At 43.3% G+C, this 19,172-nt stretch overlaps 1 protein-coding gene across 2 annotated transcripts in view; it reads right to left on the reverse strand.

Annotated features, from left to right (window-relative positions):
• Positions 1 to 2,609: 2,609 nt before the first annotated feature.
• LOC134648606 (protein outspread) overlaps positions 2,610 to 19,172 on the reverse strand; it is a 399,873-nt gene continuing 383,310 nt past the window's right edge. The window contains exons 7-18 of one of the 2 annotated variants that reach the window (XM_063503085.1): positions 19,027 to 19,155; positions 18,617 to 18,762; positions 18,058 to 18,411; positions 14,592 to 17,947; positions 13,348 to 13,570; positions 12,583 to 12,752; positions 10,970 to 11,140; positions 9,711 to 9,863; positions 8,716 to 8,800; positions 6,374 to 6,440; positions 4,833 to 4,943; positions 2,610 to 4,275 (exon numbers count right to left, since the gene is read on the reverse strand). In XM_063503085.1, the coding sequence (XP_063359155.1) occupies positions 4,181 to 4,275; positions 4,833 to 4,943; positions 6,374 to 6,440; positions 8,716 to 8,800; positions 9,711 to 9,863; positions 10,970 to 11,140; positions 12,583 to 12,752; positions 13,348 to 13,570; positions 14,592 to 17,947; positions 18,058 to 18,411; positions 18,617 to 18,762; positions 19,027 to 19,155 (5,060 nt within the window). In that variant the 3' untranslated portion in view covers positions 2,610 to 4,180. Of the gene's footprint in view, positions 4,276 to 4,832; positions 4,944 to 6,373; positions 6,441 to 8,715; positions 8,801 to 9,710; positions 9,864 to 10,969; positions 11,141 to 12,582; positions 12,753 to 13,347; positions 13,571 to 14,552; positions 17,948 to 18,057; positions 18,412 to 18,616; positions 18,763 to 19,026; positions 19,156 to 19,172 lie in introns of those variants that run through there. The other variant, XM_063503084.1, reaches the window with a different exon arrangement.

The following is a 19,172-nucleotide window of genomic DNA, read 5'->3' on the forward strand; positions in this document are numbered from 1 at the left end:
TCGCAGATCATCTGCAGTTCTAATGAAGAGTGAATACGTTATTTAACTTCGAGACTCCCACGCTTAGACATTCACCTTTTTGCAGGGTTCGAAAGAATAATTATCAATGATAGTTATCTTGATAATTATCGCAATAATTATCCTGATTTTTATGCCTGATAAGTATTGATTTGATAATAACCTAAAATATAATAAAACGCCCGGATCATTATTTTTTACTACAAATAATTTGAAGAAAATAAATATAGCACCATTCATACCTGTGATAATTATCCGATAATTATAAGATGATGATCGCGATATTTATCAAAGACTATAATTATCTGGATAATTTCGACAGGGTTCTTTTAGGCCGCAAGATGTTCGCCGAACGTAGCGAGAGTCGCGCCATGCTGGCCGAGCGACAAATTGCGGTGGAATCACCGCTTATTCCGTTATAAAAAGTGACAGAAGCTTGTAAGATCATCGCTTACACAGTTACAAATTGTAAGCGATAGAACGCTGTTGAATCGTCACATATACATTCGTAAGAAGCAACAAAATGGTGTGTGATCGCAGCTTTAATTATCACATTCATTGCCACCCAGCCAAACAAGACATCCGCACCAGGCCACAACAATTTCGTCATGTAAAGTAGTACCACGATCCCGACTATCTATCGGGTCGTCTGGCCTGGGAACGAAATCATAAAATACTAGGGATGTACCGACTAGTCGGGAAAGCCGACTATCCGGCCACATTTGTAGTCGGCGATTAGTTGGAAAAAAAGGCCGATTAGTCGGCCTATTATTAATTACAGAAAGCAGGACATGAATAAAATAAAAAGCCAATATTAATCAAATGTTTGTAGCCCATTCTACTCTAATACGTATTTAGGGTACAAAATGTGCTCGAGTTCATATTAAATTCAAGTATACCTAAGTAATTATGTAGGTGTATCGTCGCAGTAGCACGGAACATCTTTCAGTTGATACTGAAAGCGCGACGAAGCAAGGAGCAAAAAAAATGTTTTTCTAATGCATCCGAACTAGAATAAAGCTACTACAGTTGCCATACGAATGTAATCTTTATCGGGAAGTAACGATTATGAACTTGGCCGACTAGTCGGCAGACTAATCGGCCATCCGAGTGCCGATTAGTCGGCTAGTCGGCCAAAACCATAGTCGGTACATCACTATAAAATACCCGATAGTCGGGTTTTCGGCACTGAATGTTACAGTTGTAAGAAGCGGCGCGGCTTCACCACTTATAATAAAGACATAAGATTTGTCGCACAATAAGGTTCTGTTTCGTGACCTTCACACCTGCCGTCAAGTGCCGTCGTGGACGGAACCTTTTACACAAATACTGGATTGAATGATGTATTTCACGATTTCACAATTAAGAGTCCTTACTTCTACAAGCGAGCGTTTTTTGCAATCTGCTTCCTTTTTCATTCAAGATTACGACGTAACTATTAGTATTCATTCAAAAACTGATAACGTACTTAAATAATCATTTCTTAAACTAGGGGTTTGTAAAAAAATTACGACACTACTACAATGACGAATATTAGTAGTATTCATAAGAAGAGTGATTGTCACAATAATTCCATGCTAGAGGTAAATATCGTTATTATTTACTCGCCTCTGGTCTGGTTATAATATATTATATTATCCCAACACATACACTCTATTGCCTACTACCATGCTTATAAAATAAAATAAAGAGTGCCACTATAACGCTAAAAATAATGTTACATTGAAAAGTATATAGGTATCAAAATTATTCTTGCCTGCGTTGAAACGCGCTTAACGTTGCCGGCGCTCGCGTACCGAGCGCCAACGCCATCTATCGAGTGTTATTTCGCGAAATCGGTGAACGCTCTAAGGAGTCTAAGGAATAAGGGCCCTTAAGTTAATGTTTACGTTTTGATTCACCGCCTGCACTTTAGCTATAACACTTTAATAGGATAAGAGGAAGGCCTTTTTATTACAAATAAATTCCAATGTGAGATTTTAGGAAAAAAATAAATTCATTGATTTTTGATTGAATATATATGTGGCCTTCCACAGACAAGGGTCCTTATGCACATATATTATAAGGACCCTTTAGGCCTGGAATGCCACATGATTTTCCAAAGCGGTGCCTGTTCATGAGAACTTTGTATGTAATTATGTGTTTTTATGATTATCACAGTTTCACAGTGAAAAAACAACTTTAGGACTAGAAGCTACAAAATATTTCGAATTATTTACGTATTGAAATAATATCATTATTAATGATCCGTTGACACAACTTTTGTTGTGATTATTCATACTTTTACGTAAAGTAACAGAATTTGAATCTTTTCGCCTATATGATAAGGTCGATATTAGAGCGGACTATATTGTAAAATCATTTTCAATATTTTACCATGCTAGAAATCATGTTCTAGATTGAAAATTCATTGAAATTCTTGATGTTTGCTCGAGGTTGAATTTGTTATTAAATTACTATGAATGACCTTATTATGATTTAGATTAATTATAAAATATGCGCTCACTTGCCTATCAGTATTAAAAGCGCTTCTTATATTAGTTCCTACATCGGTGTAAATAACTATTTAAATGAAATAAATGAAACAACGGTTGTATTAAGTAGTTTTATTTAAAAATCTTTGTTATGTAAACCAACACTTTACAACGTCAACTGAGACAGGGGAGGGACGCGACAGCGTCGCCGCGGCGACACGTCGACGACATGCTGACGACGCCGCGACGACACCGACGCGCACGCAAGTAATTTTTCAGCCGCGTTCTAATCCTAGGTGCCGACAAGCGTTATACAATGCGATCAATAGTTTTGGTATTTCATTTCTTTATATAATTTAATGAAACTAGATAACATTGAGCAATACGATACATTAAGACGCCTTATTCGACTTTGGACGCCCGACGCGGACCGCAGGTGATACTATACACAACGTGTGAGTCAAACGCGATGGAAGACAGTTTTCAAATGCCCAGTTCAGAAACATGGTAACAAACAAGTTTACACACAGGTTAGGGATAAACCGAAAATGTCAAACTTTAACGCTCTAAAATAACTTGTTAATGTGTAAAACAATATAATATGCCTCTATAAATATAATATAAGCAAAACGTGCCCGGCTCAAACTCCGTACATATATGTCCCACACTCGCAACGCATACTCTAAACTATTTATAAAACTACAAAAAATAAACAAGGGTTTCAACAGACACAGTGACACAATTCAACTTCATACAATTTCATAACTTTTCAAATGGTTCAAAGTGGAAAGGCGAGCCACTGTGCCCGGCGCGCCCGAAAGTAAAAGTGTCATAAATAAGAAATATTTGGTAACAATTCCTTAAAGATTAAAAATGGACAGGGAAACTGTGCACGAAAACAAATGGTTACAAAAGAAGACCGTTAGTATTTACATAAGGTTACATTTTTACATCACTAACCAATCGGCTAAAACTAATTTAGAAATATCAAACTGAAAAATCAGTCACTCAAACAGCTCATGAAAAGAAAACGTACAAAAGAAAGAAATATACAGTTAGAGTTAACTAGAATTAGGTAAAAACAATACTAACAAAGTTATATACATTTCATGTGGTGGGTGGGAGTTAAGAATCTGGCCACTTAAAGAGAAAATTATATTTGGTCATAACATAACGATACACTAGAGCTAAATGTTGGGACAATATTTGTGTTGGTCTAAATATAATAAAATGGATATAGTCATATGATAACCACTGCGGACTTACAACTAAGTTACTCTGTAGTCCTAACTACAATTCAACGGTTACATTTGAATACACTGTCATGAAACACTCATAAATAATTAATAACGCTACAGTAATACTTAGTACATGTAATATTGCTATAACATATGGGATATGCAAAGCAAAGTGGCCAGGTGCTAGCGTGGTGGGTGGAGCGTCCATTCGGAATCAAACTTTACTACCATCACTTTAGCGTTTAAAATCAATTGACATTTTTAAATAGACGAATCATATCGCCGACCTTAAGTATTGAACTCTACGCGGAAGGCATAGGGTCCTTATTTCCGTGGACGAGTGAATTCGAAATGGACGCGTCGCGTTCTGTTTCTCTCGTCGATGAAGATTGGACTCTATGTCGTTGGCATAGAGTCGTTGGCGGGGATCGACGAGGGAGAGAGCGCGCGCTATAGTTCGAAACGCTTCTTCCGCTCGGCCACCATTCCGACGAGCGGGCCGACGGTCGTGCGCTCGCGCACGGAGCAGCGACGAGTCCTCAGTTCTGAAACAAATTAATTAATAATGCTTAATTAAATGTACCTACTCCAATGAAATAGGAATCTGGGAGGTATTATTAGCCCACTAAATTCTACATCGTGCTATAGAAGTTATGAATTTCAGCCAATAGTCATAACATGCTCCTATATAAGATCTGCGAAAACTGCAATTCGTGTAAGATAAGTATTTAGTAGCGATTTACGAATGGCGCGTAAAGAAGTGTAGGGGGCTGTAAGAGCCCCCTGCTTATTGGTGCGAAGTGTAAATGTCCAGTTTAAGCTTCCAATGTAGCCCACAAGATGGCAGCCGCTCCATCTCGCACGGCCCCTAATGCCCCTATAAACTAGGGTCGAAAACGTAGGTGCATCGAGCAGCCATAGAGTTCACTTGCTCTTGAGACGATAGAGTGGGGTGGCTCTGCCGGTTGTGTTGGACCTGACATGTACGATGAATAGTCATTGACAAATGACAATTGTCAGCGTGGTGAAACAGGAGCATGGATGTAACTTTAGATATACCTACACCTGTACTTATGTATATCACGATGTCAACTTTATATACCTGGACAGGTGACAGCTGCAGGTTTCTGGTAGCCTCTGTCTTCGCGAACTGTATCTTGGCGGGCCGCGTCGGCCGCGCCGCCTCCAGCAGGGGGCTGCTCCGGGACTTCCCCTGTTAATACGCCAATGTTGACGATAAGATAGACACGACAAGGGGAAAGTAATGTCAAGTGACTACATTGCTCGTATTGAAAAAATATTTTGTACTAATGCAATGTTTGTTTGCTGGCAATGGAGGTCTTGGTGGCTCAGATGGCAGAGCGCTGGAGTATCGATCCAGAGGCCGTGAGTTCAAGTCTCACCCAAGACAGCAAAATTGTTATAACCAGTTTTTAATAGTAAATAAAAGAGATAGGTATAAAGTAAAAATAATTGTGCTACGATCTTGACTGCTAAAGTAGATGGCGATGTACGGTTGTCAAAAGTTGACGTTTGGCAAGATTTTTTTACACATCTTAAAGAATCAATAAATAAATGTATAAAGACAATATAAAAAAGAAATTCCTACATTTTCACTAATTAATATGGTCCGAGCAATGTAGGTACTTTGAACAAACGTCACGTTGTTAGATATTTTAGAAATTATATATAACTAGAAAACAAAAACAAATCGAAAGTAGTAATAATTGGACTGTTACTACTAAATAAAAAATAAATCTCTTTCCTATTTCAATGTAAAGTTAAATTAACACACAGAAAAACATAGGTATTTGCAAATAAAATTAAAATTAATTAATTAGCAGCAAAAGCAAATTGGAGTTAGGCCAAACATGTCTTTGATTTGATACTGGATGCGTATGTTTGCAATTTTGATCACGTGCAAATATCTCTTCAATGTAAGTAATTTCAAAATAACTAACTTTCGACGGCTGTTTAGTGTAAGTAGGGTTTGCACGACGGATCCGAAATGTATGGGAATATCCGCGGATCCGGATCCAGATCCGGATAATTTCATACATTTCGGATCCGGATTGCAAACCCTAAGTGTAAGTAAATTGCATATAAATTACACTAACATTAAACAGTACGATTGTCTCACTTCTGTAACTTATATAAAAATATTTAAACCTAAAAAAGCAAACTATAACACATCTACAAAACCGAAAAAACCAACTAGGTGCAAAAAAAAACAAGTTGTGAAACCTCTACCAGTGTGATTTTCCTCATAGTTTTGTTTTTTGAAATACGATCAACGCCATCTACCGGTTATTTGGGCCTTTTATCTACTTAAGTGTACAATCAAATTGCATCGTATTGCAATAAGAGTAGGACTGCGTACGTTAAAAAAATCTTTTAAATTAATAATAAATTAAAAATAAATTTAACTTAAGATGACGCTGACCTAACTATAGGTACCTACTCAATGTTTCGAAATCCAGTTAAATTCGTTCGCCGCATCTCCTTTGGTTGTTAAATTTGCAGCAACAATATTTAACACTACGTTACGCGGATACGCCCCTTAGTTTTCTTTTGTCTATGGTGGCAAGTAAACAAGTTAAACCAATCGTCCACTAGATGGCGTTGTTACCAAGTGTCATTTACCTGAGTTCCGCTGCCAGACGCCAGCCAGCTGCCGCAGGTGCTGCCACAGCGGCGCCTCCCGCCCATGCTGTTAGTGCACCCAATCAACCATAATGTTCTAACGATATACGAGACCGAACTGAACTACTTACTTTACTATCTTTACGTCACCCTAGTAAGTGGGATTTTGTTCCCGCTACGCGAGGAGAAAATCTCACTTCCTGGCCAAGGCAAGACGTAGAACTTTAGACAAACCACGGGCGGTAATTCGTAAAGCCCCAGATCGCATATTTATGGCACAAAACACCTGCGATCTAGAGCATTCACGAATTCACCTCCTTGGTATGTCATGTACTATAACGCTCATAAAATTACTACTTAAATAGGTTTGCCGATTGCAAAACGATCGTCACTAAATATGTACTGTACTAATTATTAGTACTTTGTTACACTTTGTCACTAAGTTTGTACAGATTTATCTCTGGCTGACTATAGAGTCAGCTATATTACGTTAACTATAGAGTAAAAAAAAGTAGTTTAACTATTGTTTCGTTAAAAAAGGTCATTAAAATGGTAGTTTTTATAGGAACAGTAACGCGTACTACTTTGGGGTTTTCGGTGACTCATGTTGTAAAAAAAGATGGTTTTAACGTGATGATTATATGGGGCATTATCTACGAAAAGGGACCTTATTGTCGATGGCGCTTACGCCGCACAGCGTCGCGCGGCCTTGTATTTATATCGGAGCATCGTTAATAATGACGTAAGCGCCATTGACAATAAGGTCCCTTTTCATAGTTAACGTCACATATGCGTCATTGTGACTTCGTTTTGCAAGCCGACGTTACTATAGCTTGTGTAATATTGCAAAATATTAAAACCGTTCAATTCGGTCTCTAAAAAAGATGAAGGCTATGCTTAGATATTTTCGATATTTATTTACATGAAGGGTGCTAAGAATTGTTTCTCCATACAAAATACTCAAGAATTTTGAATCCATATAATGCAAAGAGCAAATCGAAATTGTGTCGTAATGAAATGCTATTGCATAAGATATAATTTGGCATGGGGGTTATGTCAAGCAAGCGTGGCGGTCTAATGCACTATGGTATGGTCTATGAAAGCGCTATAAGCCTGGCTGTTTAAGCTAGTGCCGTGGTCTCGTGAGGTGACGTGAGATTTATATTACCTACTTTAAAAGGAATAGGTACCTACTTAAATACAAAACAAATAGCGGTTGACTGGTGGCTAAGTAAGATGGACTTTTCTTAAAGTCATTAAATATATCGTGGAGCAATATCCAGTTCGAATACACTATTCAATTAGGATTTTTAAATGTTTTATTTCGAAAACCATTTCAAGATATGACCTTTTCAAACAGTTTCCGTCATTTGCTGCGATATAATAATCGAGGATTGAAGATATTTCAACAAATAACATATGAACTTAGTTTGACCTTTCTCATGGGCTGAATATAAGTCACCGAATAATGAAAGTTATCGAACCATATTAAATAAATCCGTCACTCACGTAATTGTCAAAGTTAACCAATCATCATCATCATCAATTGATCATTGTCATAATCATCACGTCACCTCGTGCAATGTCCAGTGGTGGATTTACCTCACCTATAATTCGTTTTTTTTAGCATTAGAAATAAGGTAAACCATCTTGATGTGTCTTTTAATTGAAAAACACATCTTAAAAATAAGTTACGGTAAATATGTAACAATTATGAATCTAATACGATCTTTTATAGTCTTTTGCTTTCATAAGTAATAGTTATTGATTTTTGAAGTGTTTTTCAATTAAAAGACATGTCAAAATCGCTTACTTTCTTTCAAGTTCTTTCTAATGCTAAAAAAACCGAACTATAGGCCCCAGGCCCTGCTATAAGCACTAGCCGCCCCAAATATCTGGCCGCCCTAGGCCCGGGCCTATTCGACCTTAGGGAAAATCCGCCACTGCCTATTACCAAAGACTCCAAAGAGAATAGAGTGAATAGAGAGTTACTGTCATGGTAAATTATGTAGTCCCAGTAAATTCACTGCCATCTTTTGACAAAAGATTAATAGATTAGAGAGTAGGCCAAAGGTATGGTGCAATCTTTTCATACGATAGCGCCATAGCCTTTGGCCTATACTCGGGTAGATGGCGTTAACGTTATTTAACAAATTAACACATATCAGTGAAAGAATAAGGGTCAAAGTTAAATGGCAGTTTAACAGTTTTAATCTTCTGTCAAAAGATGGCAGTGAATTTACTGTGTCTACATAATTTACTTTGACAATCCGCCTCTATTTCCAATTCTCTTTGCTGTTACTTTCTGTAGATATGGAGTACTTATACAGTGGTGGTCTTACCGGTCCGTCCTCGATGAGGTGCGGCAGCGCCTCGCCCTTCATTTCGCTGGCTTCCGACATTATGTGCGCGCGGAGCTGCTTGTTCCTGGCATTATTAACACGTAACGTAAGTATAACAGAGGTAGGGAACACACATTACCAGCTACACGCAAATCATCTTTCAGATCTATAACCAAACCAACGTATCACCCTGGATTTTATCTCTAACTTTGGCAGGTTAAATGTGTAGTACTAGGATTGAAAGTACATACTGAACAACTTTTACTATGGGCCCAACCTAAAAACGCGGAAAAAACTGCTATTTTATACATTTTGGCGTGGATATGCTTGCTGTTGTTTGCTTTATATGAAACAGCTGATTGTTTTTCGCATTCTTCCATCTTCCATTCATTCAATATTCAGTTTGGAGAGTTTAAGGTACGACTTCGTTGGTTTAAGATTTTTTTTTCGGATCGTGGGGTAAAGCTTTGGATTCCTCCGAAAACGGTGCCGTCATATGACGGCCGTCATATAGCGGCCGCAAAAGACGGCCGTCTTTACGGTGGCGACATGTGGAAAGTACCACGGCGTCATAACACACCGCCATCCACCAAGGTCAAAGCGGCAAATTTGAAAAATATAGGCGCGATGGGATAACGTCCCATAGAAAATTTGAATTTCGCGCCTTTTCCTACTGACAAGATTTGCTTGATCATCTATAATTTACTTGGAGGATGAAATATCATCAGAAGAGGAAAATAATCGTAGTACGGAATCATTTATTCAAATCTCGTTAATCTAATAAAACGTTCACGAAACTATCGACACCGTCATGACGGCCGACATCTTACGTTACGTTGACAATCAACGTAACGTAACGCCGTCTAGGAAACCGCGCCATTTTGTTTACATAGACAACGTTCTAGTGACGTCAGTCAGCGCTATATAGCGGCCGTAATATGACGGCACCGTTTTCGGAGGAATCCAAAGCTTTATCTACTTAAGTTTTTCCTCACCTAGCGTCGAGCTGCATGATGTGGTTGTGCGCGTGCGCGAGCTGCGCAGTGGCGGCCGCCAGCCTGTCCTCTAGCGCCGCGGATTCCACGCACTTCACCGAGTACTTCTCGCTCAGCGATAGGATCTCTCGCTTTATCTCCTCCATCTCTTGCCTGTAATACAAATGAAGGTTATAGACAACAATAGACTACCTAGTACATATCTATGTTGTTTGCTTTAGATGAATTATAGGTGTTACCTCATGCGGTCCAGCCGTAAAATTCAAAATTGACTACTGAAATTTGAACCCATAATGTAGGAAATTAAGTTGATTTTGTTTTGTTTGTGTGCAAGTACTATGGTCCTATAGTCTATCTATAGCATATCATATGAGCTTTAGGGGGATAAACTAGATCAAGAAGGTAGGTAGGTAGGTGGTTATTCGATAGACTAAAATGACATTTCATAGTATGAAATGACATTTTACATTTCATACCATAGTATGAAATCAAAATCATAAAATAAAATAAAAAATGGCGGTTTCATAAAATGTCATTTTAGTCTATCGAATAAAAAAATAGACTTTACGCCGTACGCTCGAAGGCGAAAATTGTTAAGGAAGACACAACGAGCACTTTTTGACTTAGTTATACAACGTTGCACACAAAACTTTTTCTACGACTATAATGAATAATCTTGGCAAATATGGGCGATGATACTAAAATTTGCTGTTCCTGTCCAGGCACCTAGCGAGAGTCTTTCTTTGTGTTGGTCGAGACTCTTTGCTATGAGACCGTCCGCTGACACGACTATCGAAACAATTATCGTCGATTCAACATCCCACATGACCGTTATCTTGTGAGCCAAGTCTATTTGGTACTTGCTGGACTTGATAGGACTATTGTTATTAAATTATACAACGGGACTTAATCGCGTATCTAAGTTTTAAGATTTACCTCCGACGTTTCGAGGACGGCGTTGTCCCCGTGGTCTCGGAGAAGACTGGCTTAAGTTGACATCAGCATCGTCTAACCGCGCGAGTTTTTCGAACTACCCGCACTTGGTCTTGTAGTTCGAAAAACTCGCGCGGTTAGACGATGCTGATGTCAACTTAAGCCAGTCTTCTCCGAGACCACGGGGACAACGCCGTCCTCGAAACGTCGGAGGTAAATCTTAAAACTTAGATACGCGATTAAGTCCCGTTGTATAATTTAATAATGTGTAAAAATCGTGAAAGTTTAAATCAGTGTTAGGACTATTGTTGTTATAGGACACTTACTGATGGCGAGTGCTAAGTTGCGACAGCTCGCCGTGTTGGCCGCGGCTCAGGAACTCCGCCTTGAACTTGTCCACTTCCCTCCGGACCTCGTTTTCATGAGCCTTGCGCATCGCGTCGAGTGCGGCGAGAGTGGCGCGAGTCTCCTCTGCCAACGCTTGTTCTTTATCCAGCCTGGAATTTAGAACAATATTTATTAGTACCTATACATACACAAGTAGGTACATAGACTCATCATCTTCCTCGCGTTGTCCCGGCATTTTGCCACCGCTCATGGGAGCCTGGGGTCGGCTTGGCAACTAATCCCAGTAATTGGCGTGGGCACTAGTTTTTACGAAAGCGACTGCCATCTGACCTTCCAACCCAGAGAGTAAACTAGGCCCGTATTGGGATTAGTTTCCTTTCGATGTTTTCCTTCACCGAAAAGCGACTGATAATATCAAATGATATTTCGTACATAAGTTCCGAAAAACTCATTAATTGGTACGAGCTGGGGTTCGAACCCGCGACCTCAGGATTGCAAGTCGCACGCACTTACCGCTAGGCCACCAGCGCTTCCAAGTAGGTACATAGAACTATTTTGTCCTAAAAGTTTCCATGCTATCTGTCAGATAATTCTAATAAAGTTGAGCCTCCTTGTAATCTTGAGATGACGAAAATTGAACAGATTAATTTACGGTTCGGTATATGACATTACAAGTAAACACCGATTAATAGCCGAAAATATAAATATTATTTGTAGGTACATATCTACATCTTACGGATCTTGTCGTGATCTTGGATATACCGCGCTTCTTTGGACAAACGATAAGAAAGAAAGCGTGTCTTAGGACTTTTAGGTATGTACAAGTCGGAAATATTCCAAGCAAGTTTTTGTTGCACTTTAAATGACAACGCCATCTATCGGATGATATGCACACTATTCTACTCACCTCAGCTGCTCGCGTTCAGCGCGGTGCTTCTCCTCCATTTCTCGCACGATGCGGCGGTGCGAGCTCTCCATAGCGAGCAGACCTTTCTCGCACAGAGCGCGCAGTTGCTCGATCTCCTCTTGGTCACCGCGGACAACGCCATCTAGACAATAACCTGCACACTATCCTCACCTCAGCTGCTCGCGTTCAGCGCGGTGCTTCTCCTCCATTTCTCGCACGATGCGGCGGTGCGAGCTTTCCATTGCGAGCAGGCCTTTCTCGCACAGAGCGCGCAGTTGCTCGATCTCCTCTTGGTCACCGCGGACAACGCCATCTAGACAATAACCTGCACACTATCCTCACCTCAGCTGCTCGCGTTCAGCGCGGTGCTTCTCCTCCATTTCTCGCACGATGCGGCGGTGCGAGCTCTCCATAGCGAGCAGACCTTTCTCGCACAGAGCGCGCAGTTGCTCGATCTCCTCTTGGTCACCGCGGACAACGCCATCTAGACAATAACCTGCACACTATCCTCACCTCAGCTGCTCGCGTTCAGCGCGGTGCTTCTCCTCCATTTCTCGCACGATGCGGCGGTGCGAGCTTTCCATTGCGAGCAGGCCTTTCTCGCATAGAGCGCGCAGTTGCTCGATCTCCTCTTGGTCACCGCGGACAACGCCATCTAGACAATAACCTGCACACTATCCTCACCTCAGCTGCTCGCGTTCAGCGCGGTGCTTCTCCTCCATTTCTCGCACGATGCGGCGGTGCGAGCTTTCCATTGCGAGCAGGCCTTTCTCGCACAGAGCGCGCAGTTGCTCGATCTCTTGCTGGTAGCGCACGCGCAGCCCGTCGCCGTGCGCGTCCGCTGACACTGCGTTCTGAAAGTGCGGAGGCGAAGATGAAGATAAAGATAAGATAAGTTTTATTTCAACTGAAATAGATGTCATATATTAAAGAAAAGAAAATTTGATTTGTTCCCAAAGTTCTGTACGTTTTATTTCATTGAAAAATATCCAAAATTAAGACAGTTACAAATATGGTGTTGAATAGTCAAGATATTAAGCAAAAAATGAAGCTGGCTCTAAAATGAGATCAGGAAAATTGTAGACGAATGTTAACGAGAATACGGCGTCGTAAATGACTCGAAAATTACTTATTTTAATTGTAATCGAACCGGTAGTTAAACTTGAAACTTCTAAAAATTATTTTAAAATACGTACGGTCCACGCAATATTCACGGATCAGATTTTAATCACTGTTTAACCTTGTGTACCTACAAAATTCTGTACACTTTGATTGATAATTTTTCGAAATCGTCTAATAATCTTCTAAATTTAGAGTATCGAATTAATTAAGCCAGTATTAAGAAATCACTAATATAATATCAGCATGAACGTTCAAAGCAGGTCTTAAACTAAAAAATAGGTATAATATTTAAAACCTTAAAAAATAGGTAACGAAAGGTTCACTTACTTGATTAGTGACCTGGTAAGCCGCGCGCAGGCTGTCCAGCTGCGCGCTGTACTCGGAGTCGAGCGCGGCGAGCCTCCTCTGCAGCGTGCGCGCGCGCTCGCGCAGCGCGCCGCGCTCGCGCTCGTGCTGCGCGAGCAGCGCCGCGCGCGCGCGCCGCGCCGCCGCCAGCGCGCCCGCCTGCTGCGCGCGCGCGCTCTCGCCGCGCACGCGCTCCGCCTGCAGCCTGCCACGACACCACCAGCTATTAGTGTTACGAGATACCATAGAGAAAAAAATACATAGAGTGCTCACTCCATACATCAGTTCAGACTATTAATTTCAGTGTCTACATCTAGCATCGAGTAGCGGAACTATCAGTACTGCTACTTGACAATAGATGTAGCACCGACCGGAAAGTCTTATCTCAACAGCATAAGACTTTCCGGTCGGTGGCGACATCTATTGTCAAGTAGCAGTACTGATAGTTCCGCTACTCGATGCTAGATGCTAATAGTCTTTTTGGTACTAAAATTGATGTATGGAGTGAGCACTCTATGTATTTTTTTCTCTATGGAGATACGAAGGAAGGTTAGTTATGGCACACGGAGGGTGCTTCGTTTCGCATATTTTTTGAAGAAAAATAAATTAATTCTTTTATCTAATAGGAGAAAAAAAGTGTCCTAAGGTTTTTATTTCCATTACGTCACCATTTTTCATAGACTTTGTATGGCGGTCGCGGAATGGAAAGATCGAAAAATGTATGGAAAGTTTGGGACACTTTTTTTCTCCTATTACGATAGAAAGAGCTCGTGATTCTGAGTAGAAATAACATACAAAATCCCAAATTTGAAAAAAAAAGTGTAGGGGACAACAAAAAAAAAACGCCCATAAGGTTTCATTTGACCTTTGGAATACCACTAAGTGAAAAATATTAATATAGCACTAGTAGGTAGCTAATCCAAGTGGTAGTATCAGTCGGTGAAAAGGAGTGAAAAAATTAGTCACAAGTGATGAAAAAATGAGCGACTTTGAGACAGTGCAAAGTACCTAAATATTGAAAAGAGAATCAACGAAAGAAACAAAACCAAAATATAATAATTTAAGATTCATAGTCTTCAATTTAATGTATACTCTTTTATTATTGAAAATGCGCATTGCATCCACTGGTCTTTGAGCAAGTCCAAAGTAAAAGTTGTAATTTTAATTGCGCGTGTGAAACCAAATCAAATTAACATTAATACAATATAAAAATAGCATATATTTACCTGTCCAGCGCGTCCTGAAGCTGCTTGCAGTGCTGGCACGGGACCAGCGCTTGCAGAGCCTCGACGCGCCGGCGCAGCGCCTCCACGCGGCCCAGCACTCCCTGTCCCTCTCCCGCCCCCTCGGGCGCCGCGTCCGTCTCGCTCGCGCCCCCCAGCGCGCCCCACACCGCAGCCACCGCCGCCTCCGCTCGCTCGAGGCTCTCGGCGATCTTCGTCAAGTCTTCACTGTTACCCGAACAGTCAGTGGAGAAGAGCGCGCGGCACTCGTTCGAGAAGTGCTGGAAGAGGTACACGAACTCCGCCTCTTGGGTGGGGTCCGCGTCCAGGGAGGAGATGGCGTCCGTCGGAGTGCGGGCAGACGGGTCTCTAGGGGCCGAAGCCCTGAATGTTCCTTCGACTACGGCCACCCGCGCATCCACTAAAGCTTTATGCGCTAGGACTTCGGCCAGCTGTTGCAGCAGGACGCGCGAGTCCAGACCCGGTGAACCTTCTTTGCCTCGCCTCTCGCCGAGGCACTCGCGGTATCTGGCCGCGATGTCGCGCACGGCCGCGTCCATCTCGCATCGCAGATGATCATGCGCCGCTTGCCACCACAGTTCTAAATCTGCACGGTCTTGAGCCGTGAGGGTTAAGCGTCCTGTGCGCGCGCGATCTAGATTTTCTTCACACAGTTGTGCCGCGCGGCCTAGAGCGCGTGCGACTTCCGCTTGGACTAGTTCCGCGCCGAGCGCGTCGCGCGCCGCCGCCCACGCTTCGCGTACCCTGGCGGCCTCTAATCCGGAGCGTTGTTCGGAGTCACCATCGCCAGGCGCGTGAGCGAGAGCCTCAGAAGCCAGCGCGGAACACAGCTCGGCTAACTTGTCGGTCTTATATCTGTCTACTGCGGCGGCTACTTCGCGCTGTGACGCTCGGAGCGCTTCCAGATCCGCGCTTTGGATGATAAGTTCCGAAGCCCGCAAGTCCCTCGCCTCGCGCGTGCTGTTCATGAAGTCGATCTTCCTCGACAGGATCCTTGCCAGGTAGTCGAGCGAGCTCCTTGTGCTGCTGATATTCCGGCAGCTGTCCCCGCTTATCTTACACTTAAGGTTATCGATTAATTGACTAGTTTCGATAATTTCAGACTTTATTAATCTAGCGAAGAATCTGCTCCCGTTGGACGATTCCAGAGCCTCTTGGATCCTGGTGACCAGGACTGCCTCGTACGCTAGTTTTTCGGCTAGGATTTCTAAGCTCTTCCTCTGCGTGAGCTCACCCGCTTCGTAAAGTGCCGCTTTCTTCTTGGAGAGTTCTAGAAGCTTCGCTCGGAGCTGTTCTTCTAGCTGAACGACCACCTGCGCCACGCTGTCATTGGCATCTATTTCTCCATGCTCGCAATCAACGACGCACTTATCGAAGCACTCTTGAAGTCGCTTACTGACGTCAGTCAAGCACTTCTCCATGGACTTCATGCTGTATTTTTTCTCGAGACTAGGGGAAGGCGATCGCCTGGACTTCGCGGCTCGCATGGCGCTCATCTGGCACAAGCACTCGTTGACTTTGTCGCGGGAGTGGATGACTACACTCTCGAGGCTCTGCAGCCTATCGAGTAAGTGTCGTTGCGACTGTGTTCCTAAACTCTCCGGGCTATCTGTGAAGACTGGACTGTTGGTAGACCGTGTGGCCTGGCTTAGGGATTCACACGAGTTTGTCAAGTCTCGTCTGTTCTCGAACGCTGATGCAACTTTGGTTTCTAACGACGTCAGTCGGCCGAGCATCTTCATCGGCTCCGAGCTCGTTGCCAATGCGCTGTCGAGTGACTTCCTCCTTAACCGAGCGGCTAGCCTCTTCGCTCTCTTCTCTTCTGATGAGCTTTCGGTTTTGGGAGCTTTCTCTTTGGCAGGTGACGCACTCTTCGACGGAGAGTTTATGATAGGAGCAGGTTCCCCCGTTTCCAAAAGTGTGATTTTGTTTTCTAGCTCAGTCAGTTTCTCTTCGACCTCCTTCCCTAAGGTGAGGGATTCTCTACCTTTGAGAGATAAGCTTCGCCGTTTTTCTCTGGACTCTGACTTCTGTATTTTGTGTTTCAGCGTTCGTACTTGCTTATCGGAGGCCGTCAGTTTCTGTGTTAAATCCAAAATGCGCGCGGCCATCAAGTCGATCTCTGACCTACTGCACTGCTCTCGTAACTTCATTTCATTTCTCAGCTTCATGTTAGTTATTTCCAGTTCATCGTACATGCTGTGAGAATCCCGGAGTTCCTTTTTCATAGTTTTGATTTCCTGTATGGCTTTAACGAACCTTGATCTAAGCTCGACGTATTCTTCGATAAGTCTGTTTTTCTCCAAGGATTCTAAGTCCAAGTTTCTGTTGAGGTTGCTGAGATCGCTAAGAGAGCCGATGCTCTTTCGTTTCTCCTTGGCCGGCGACTCTGACGTCACGCGCCCCTCCAGCTCTCTGATCCTCATGTACAAGCCATCGTTCTCCTTTACGCTCTTCATGAGCTTCTCGTTGAGTTCGCTCAGTTCTCGTTGTAGTTGCTGCACGTTCTCCTGCGCTGAAGCCAGCTGCTTCGTCAACAGCTCGCAGTGCTCCGTCGACTCTTTCAGGAAGTTTTGAGTTTCTGTCAACTTCGTTTCCCACGTGGTCTTATCTTGGTTGTACATCTGTTTTAACGCATCCAAATTTTCAGCTTCCTTAGTTCTGATAGACAACTCTTCTTCCTTTTGCTGTAGAGCGGTTACTAGTTCCTCCATTTTCTTTTCTCTAAGAGCAGCCTCTGACTTGAGTTTGCGGAGGCGTGCAAGTTCTGACTCAGCGGCGTTGACGTCTGAAAGTGCAAGCTTCAGCTGTTTTCGCAGGTCGTCGATTTCAATAGACTGTTTGTCGATGGTCGATATGTAGCTGCGTTTGCGTGGCTCGTTTGGCTTTTCGTTTTCGTCGACTTCGTCTGGACGAGTTTCTTTGGCGGAGTCTATTTCGTCTTTGTCGCTTTTTGGAGTGTCTCGCGGTAGGGTCTGGTGGCAGCCTCGCGCGCGGACTTTTTCTTTGACCTTGCTGATTGGTGTTCTGTTTAGGATGGGTGACGGTGGTGGCTGGGGCGCCATGTCTCCCCAGTCTGCGCTGTCCCTTCGGCCACCTTCTGAAGCTGTTCGGTATTCTTCATCAGACGAGAATGGCGCTGATCTGCTCGTGATGGGAGTCACGGGTGTGATGGGTGACGTGGATGACTCCGAAGCTTGGTCGACGTTGTCTTCCCGCAGGAGCAAGGATAGCGGTTTGGATTCTGGCAGACCAGCAGTGCGGCGCATAGCGGACACCCAATTGGCTCGTATGCCCGCCGTTACCGCTGACAATACGATATGTTTGCCATCCCATGTCTGGAAAAGAAAGAATAATTTATTAGTATACATCCATTTGCTTGCTGATGGTAAATTATTTAAAAGTTACACTCGCCAATAAAAAAATATCTACAGGATTTTAGACTAACCTCAGTCTCAAAAGCGTATCCATTAGTAGACGCCGAGGTCGGCAGCTCCACAACCCTCGCGATGCCACTCAAATCAATCACCCCATCCATCAGCCCCCTATGCTCCGCATGCGGGTCCCTGAAGTACAGCAACGCTGCACCTCGGAGCACGAACCAGTGGCGCGACCACCCGCCGGGCCCGCGGCGCTGTAGCCAGCCAGCCCTGGCGTGGAGCAGGCGCTCGGCCGGGAGTTCCACCCGACCGCTCTCGCTGGCTTCGGCTGCTTCGACCGCGTCGGTGGGCTCGCTGCCTTCGCTGGCTGAGCTGGAGCTGCCTTCTTCTGGTGGTACGGCGCCGTCGGGTGTTCCTCGGACCTGGTGAAAGATTGATATTCGATTTTAAGCGTTCGACCATCTTTTATGAAGAATGGACTGATTTGATTTGTTCCATTATCCCGAACTTTAACAAAAAATTATTTTCTTCTCTTCTATACTGTACTCTGTCCTGAAAATAGTAAGCTGAAAATAGTAGGCTTAAGTCAATTTCTTGGTGTGAAAATGTATACTCCAAGGGTTTTACCGGAAGACGATCAGGTGCCAAACGAGTTGGCCGCTCTAGCGTGGGCGGCAGCGCCCGGCGGCTGCGCGGGCGCGTCAGGGAAGCGGCAATGTCGCGCAGTTGCTCGTCGTAGCGGTGCTGGAGTAGTGGCGACGCCACGCTGGCAGCTGTGGGAAAAGAAGGACGCTTAGGTGAGCTAGATGGTCTAACCAAGTTTTTTTCTGATCTTATGTAATCACTAATAAGACTCCCTTCAGAAAAATAAGACATAGTCGACAACCCTCCCTTCTAAATCGTCTTATATAATAAATGAATGGAGCTTAGAAGGTCGCAACAAGTGGTGAAGCCTATTGCTACGCTTCCGTTACGCTATAAAATAAAGCATTTCATCCACCTATTTATTCTGAATCGCCCATGAACTTGTTACTCACGGTCATCAGGTGTTGTTGGTGTGGACGGTTCAGCCCAGGTGTCTCGGCGGCGTGAGCGCGCCTTCTCTTCCCCGTTTATCTTGTCTCTGGTCGGCGGCGAGGCCGATGATACTGGCTGATCGGTGTACACTGTGGACAATACAATG

Source organism: Cydia amplana, chromosome 6 (genome assembly GCF_948474715.1).
Source record: "Cydia amplana chromosome 6, ilCydAmpl1.1, whole genome shotgun sequence".
Classification (NCBI taxonomy): Eukaryota; Metazoa; Arthropoda; class Insecta; order Lepidoptera; family Tortricidae; genus Cydia; species Cydia amplana.